This window comes from Octodon degus, unplaced genomic scaffold (assembly GCF_000260255.1).
Source record: "Octodon degus isolate 3935 unplaced genomic scaffold, OctDeg1.0 scaffold00005, whole genome shotgun sequence".
Taxonomy (NCBI): domain Eukaryota; kingdom Metazoa; phylum Chordata; class Mammalia; order Rodentia; family Octodontidae; genus Octodon; species Octodon degus.
The window spans coordinates 12,025,175-12,030,416 of NW_004524581.1; the positions used below are offsets into that span (position 1 = coordinate 12,025,175).

At 36.4% G+C, this 5,242-nt stretch overlaps 1 protein-coding gene across 3 annotated transcripts; it reads left to right on the forward strand.

Moving 5' to 3' along the window:
- Nucleotides 1–2,542: 2,542 nt before the first annotated feature.
- LOC105743101 (translationally-controlled tumor protein-like) lies at nt 2,543–3,505 on the forward strand. Of its 3 annotated transcripts, XM_023722799.1 has the most exons (3): nt 2,543–2,941; nt 2,973–3,103; nt 3,495–3,505. In XM_023722799.1, the coding sequence occupies exons 1-2, from the start codon at nt 2,543–2,545 to the stop codon at nt 3,090–3,092; spliced, it is 519 nt and encodes a 172-aa protein (XP_023578567.1). In that variant the 3' UTR covers nt 3,093–3,103; nt 3,495–3,505. The 3 variants fall into 3 exon arrangements, with proteins under 3 accessions (XP_023578567.1, XP_023578560.1, XP_023578572.1); XM_023722792.1 differs by lacking the exon at nt 3,495–3,505 and having other exon boundaries at nt 2,973–3,106; XM_023722804.1 differs by lacking the exon at nt 3,495–3,505 and having other exon boundaries at nt 2,543–2,934; nt 2,966–3,106.
- The last annotated feature ends 1,737 nt before the right edge of the window (nt 3,506–5,242 follow it).

Below are 5,242 nucleotides of genomic sequence, written 5' to 3' on the forward strand. Positions count from 1 at the left end.
CCCTGGTACCGCAAAAAAAGAAAGAAAGAAAGAAAAAAGAAAAGAAATGTGAGGCAGATGAAGTTGCTCTTTGTGAGTCCCCATTCACCTATTATATTCTCCATTTATGAAGAATTATGTTCTTATTGGGCACACCCAATTTTATGATTTTATTTAGGGCACTAACATCTCTGTTCCATAATAAATTTAAATATCGCTAGGAACAATTATGAATGAAGCTCTAAGTCTTTGTTATAGAATCCTAGAAAATACTTCAATTTGAATATTTCTGCTGTTGCCTCCCCCCCCCCCCCACAATACTGATTCAGTACTGATGATTGAACTCAGGGCTTTTTCACTGAGCTACATCCCTAGTTATTTAACTTTTCTTTTTGTTTTAGACAAGATCACTAAATTGCCACATTTCCCAGACTCAGTTTTGACATAAATTTCTCCTGTCGCGGTGTCCCAGAGTGCTGGGATATAGGCATGCATCCCCATGCCCAGAGGTAACAGCGGAGGCCTATAGAGCCCCATCTAAATGCTCCAAAGCCCGATAGTTCACAGTATGACAGTGGAATTTAATTTTCACTTTAAGTACCAAGGGACATTTACCCTAAAATATAGATGCACTCAATATCTATGTAAGTTTCACGAATTTTGCCATTTTTCAAGAAAAGGAATCTTTCATCTTTCTTTTACCCTCTAGGAGGGTCTAAGATATTCCTAGCCAAAATAATGTATTTGGAAAGAAACTTGAATTAGACAGTAAGTGCAAGTTTATTAGTAAATTGTTCACAATATTTTGGATTAAGTTTCAGTATTAGGAAAGGCTTATTGCTAAATATATAATATACTCAAGGGCATGTTAAATTTATATTTTCAATCACTTTATGTTTCACATTCTTTGTATTTATTTGCTTTAAAGAGAAATTTTTTCTTTTCCAAACCATAGAATAGCTTCCTGGGGAGAACTTTGTGCAGATGTGTTTGTCAGTTATAAGTCTTACAAAATCTTTTCCCATCAGATTCTTAAACACTGAAAGTATTTTGGGCAATATAGCAAAATTCCATACCATGAATCAACCTTATATACTTCTTCTCATATTGTTATCTTAATTTGTACTTGTTAATATGCATAATTAGTGATATTAGAGAAATAACTATGGCTCTACCAAAGAACAAAGGACTGCATTTGCATACCATCAAAGCTCTTTTTACTCTATGAACATTCTAGAACTTGATCGGAGAGAATAAGGCTGCAAATAATAGAAAGAAAAAACCTTTAATTATGAAGAAAATACTAAACCAGCTGAATATTGTAATGCACCAAAATGCTACATTAAAAGAGAAAAACACAAATAATAACTGCCATAGTACAAAAATAGTTCTATTGTATATATGAATTCAATATATCATACAGTAAAGAAAGGAAAGACTATTTCAAAACACTTAGCAACTTGGAGAAAGTAGTTTAGACCATTCCTTCATACTATGCATCAAAATAAATTCCAGATGACTTAAAGGGTAGATATAAAATATTAAACAATGGAAAAATCAGAAGAAAATAGAACTGAATATGTAAGAAGCCTCAGGAGGGTGATTATTTTTGTACTTAGAAGCAACAAAAACTCAAAGGAAAATGTGAGCAAATTTGTATAAAGTGACCCAATAGGCACAGCAGAATGGGAAAATATCTGTAAAAATATAAAGAATGTATATTCTTGTTATATGAAGAGATTGTACAAGTTGATAAAATTATGCTTAACCTCAAAGAAATGGGTAGAAAATGACATAATATTAGTGAGCAAACTTATAGAGAAAAATGTTGTTTTATTTGTAATTAAAAAAATATAAAAATCAGTTTTCACATAAGAACATAGCATATTGAATGATTAGTTTTTTTGAGACAGGGTCTTACTATGTAGTTCAAACTGTCTTTGAACTTACTATGTAGCCCAAGCTGGCCTCATACTCATGGTGATCCTTCTGCCTCAGTCTTCTGAGTACAGAGATTATAGGCCTGCACCACAATTCTTGGTCTTCATATGTATTTTAAAGCATCTTATTAAATAATCAAAGGTAGTATGAACAAGTCATATGCTGATGAACAATTTACCTTGGATTCAATCATTGTACATACCACAGCCATAAATAATTCTGGGAAAAATAAGACCAATGCTCCAAAAAAGTGACTCTGCTCAGTGTGAAGTTTTATTGGGCTGTGGAAAACAGTTTTATGGAAACATTATCAGTAACAAAGATTAAAGCTCTGAAACAAAGCCAGTGACAGAAGATAGAAAATGGAATCAGCAAATAGATTTGGGGAAAATTAGACAGTTTTGTACTTTTTCAGTCTATTTTGTCATTTCCAACTTTTTGTTGTAATTGCCAAGTTTGCAGTTGATAGACATTTTTAATCCTGCTTATCTTGAAAAATAGATCTTTAGCTTTTCCGCCCGCTCCCCTCTGCCCCTGAGCGCCACTCCGGCTGCACCGCGCTCGCTCTGAGCTCCTGGCTCCTGCTAAGCTTGCGCGGCCGCCACCTTCCTCAATCACCATCATGATTATCTACCGAGACCTCATCAGCCACGGTGAGATGTTCTCCGACATTTACAAGATCCAGGAGATCGCAGACGGGCTGTGCCTGGAGGTGGAGGGCAAGATGGTCAGTAGAACAGAGGGTGCCATTGACGATGCGCGCATTGGTGGTAATGCCTCCGCTGAAGGCCCAGAGGGCGAAGGCACCGAAAGCTCAGTAGTCACTGGTGTAGATATTGTACTGAACCATCACTTGCAGGAAACCAGCTTCACAAAAGAGGCCTACAAGAAATACATCAAAGATTATATGAAATCAATCAAAGGCAAACTTGAAGAACAAAGACCAGAAAGAGTAAAAGTGTTTATGACGGGGGCTGCAGAGCAAATCAAGCGCATCCTTGCTAATTTCAAAAACTATCAGTTCTAAAAAAAAAAACCAAAAAAACTATCAGTTCTTTATTGGTGCAAACATGAATCCAGATGGCGTGGTTGCTCTCCTGGACTACCGTGAGGATGGCGTGACCCCATTTATGATTTTCTTTAAGGATGGTTTAGAAATGGAAAAATGTTAATAGATTCGATGGTAACCTTGTCATCTACACACTTGTCATAACTGGCTGCTGCTTGTCATCTACACAACCCCAGGATTTTAGACAAATGGGACTGATGTCATCTTGAACGCTTCGTTTATTTTGATCGTGATTTATTTGGAATGGAGGCATTGTTTTCAGGGAAAAAACACGTCATGTAGGCTGTTTAAAAATAAAGTGCATTTAAACTCATTTGAGAGAATGCCTCTTAGTTTAATACATATCTAAACTAAGTCCATTGGCAGTATTCATGGAGAAGATAGAACCTGGTCAGAGACCACTGCTAAAAAGCATAAGACTGCCTGCAAATAACTTCTGCAGTGGAACTACTTCTGAGACTGGATTATAAAACAAGAATCAAAGTTTTAATTCTGAGTTGCAGAGAAGGGAAAGAGACTATGTTCATAGTAGTGCCAACATATGAAGTAGAGCCTTACATATTTCATCACCTACAATGGAAGTAGTTAACCCTGGAAGAGATTACCAAAAGAATAAAAAGACTTAACTCAGTTGGAAGCAAAAGAAAAAAAAGAAAAAGAAAAATAGATCTTTAAATGGTGTGCTTTTTTTAAAATTTAAATGGTGTGCTTTAAAAAAAAAAAATCACTGTTGTTCACCTGACAGTGGCCAGGATGTTGGACTTGCTGTCTGTCCCCTCTCAGCAGAATGGCTCTCTCATTGTTTTCCTCAGCAACTCGTTAATACTCCTTGGATTCCAGCTTCCTTCCTTATAAAATAAAAATAATAAAATATAGTGTTTGTCTATTGTCTCACAGGGATCATAAGTATTTTTAGTAGCCTTAATTTTTTTTTTTAATGGCCCAATGGAGAAGTCTCGCTTGAACTCCCAGCTCCTATTTTCCCACTGTCCCAGTTTTCTCTGTATCCAAATGCACAAAGAGTCCCAAGCTGTTGATCTCCTCTCTTAACTGTATGTAATTTGGTCCAGGTTTAATTATATTAACAAGTGGGTTGAACGTAGGCTTTCATCTCTTAGCAATTCCTAGTTTCGTCAATATGGAAGGCCTTCCTTTCACTATACAGAGTTGCTTGTTTGTCCTTTTCCAGATGTCTCCTCTGTCCCCCAACCTGTGCTCACCTGAACAGGGAAGTCCTCTGTAGCTGTACTGCAATTCTCTCTGGCCAGTGACGATATGTGAGTATATTTACAAAATATGTGACAATTTGCTCATCCCATATCATTCTCATTTATGGATTTGTCTAACTCTGGGAGTGGGTGTGAAGAGCCCTTCTTTGTAATAGTTATAAATTTTCATATTAGAAATACACCATAGCCAATTTAAAGCTACTGACATAAGATCTGTGAACACAAAGTTGGGTTGAGAGTTCCAGCAGCACTTTATACAGTGTTTCTCTCATACATAAAAAATGCACATAAATAATCTAGAAAGTATAGATAGTAGTACAATGTAATGAAATGATTAAGAAGTAATATGCTTTAACTGTTTTTACCAGCTGTAAATTTCTATAATTCAGTTTTAAATAATGGTTGCATTTAATATCTTGCACTAACTTAAAACTTTTATCATTGCTCTGAACAAACAGCTCTGACACTACTGGTTTTAACTTGGCCTGAGTACACAATAAATACTTGATTTAATAACTCTGAATGACTCAGTTTTCTATCAAGATCAACTCTGGTCCCAAATACACAGAAACTAGATCCAGATTAGATTATCAGGGTTCCCTGAACATTGCAACATGGAAGGATACAAGGTTGCAAAGTAATCTAAGACTCCTCCCACGAGCTTCCCTGTGTCAATAAAGTCACTCCACTTTGTCTAGTTTTTCTGGCCTAGTATTTGGCTGCCGTCTTTGACTTCCCCTCATGTCCTCTTTCAAGACCATTAGCACATTCTGATGGTTCTACCTTCAAAATTCAGCAAATTCAACCTCTTCTCACTTGCCCAGCATTACCAGCCTGTGTGAACTACTGTCTTTCTTCCTTGGATGATAGCAACTGTATCCTAAATGGTCTTACCTTTTGGCCTCCCTATATAGCCTCAAAACCAGAGTCAGATCAGTCCTTTTAAGGTGTAGGTCATGTGGTATTTTCCCTCTGTTCAATCTTCTTTGGTGGTTTCTCCCAGGAGTATAACTTTATTTTATTT

Coding starts and splice junctions, on each gene's coding strand:
- LOC105743101 (XM_023722799.1), top strand. CDS start 2,543: ATGATTATCTACCGAGACCTCATCAGCCACGGTGAGATGTTCTCCGAC. Junction 2,942..2,972: donor CTAATTTCAAAAACTATCAG/TTCTAAAAAAAA, acceptor AAAAACTATCAG/TTCTTTATTGGTGCAAACAT.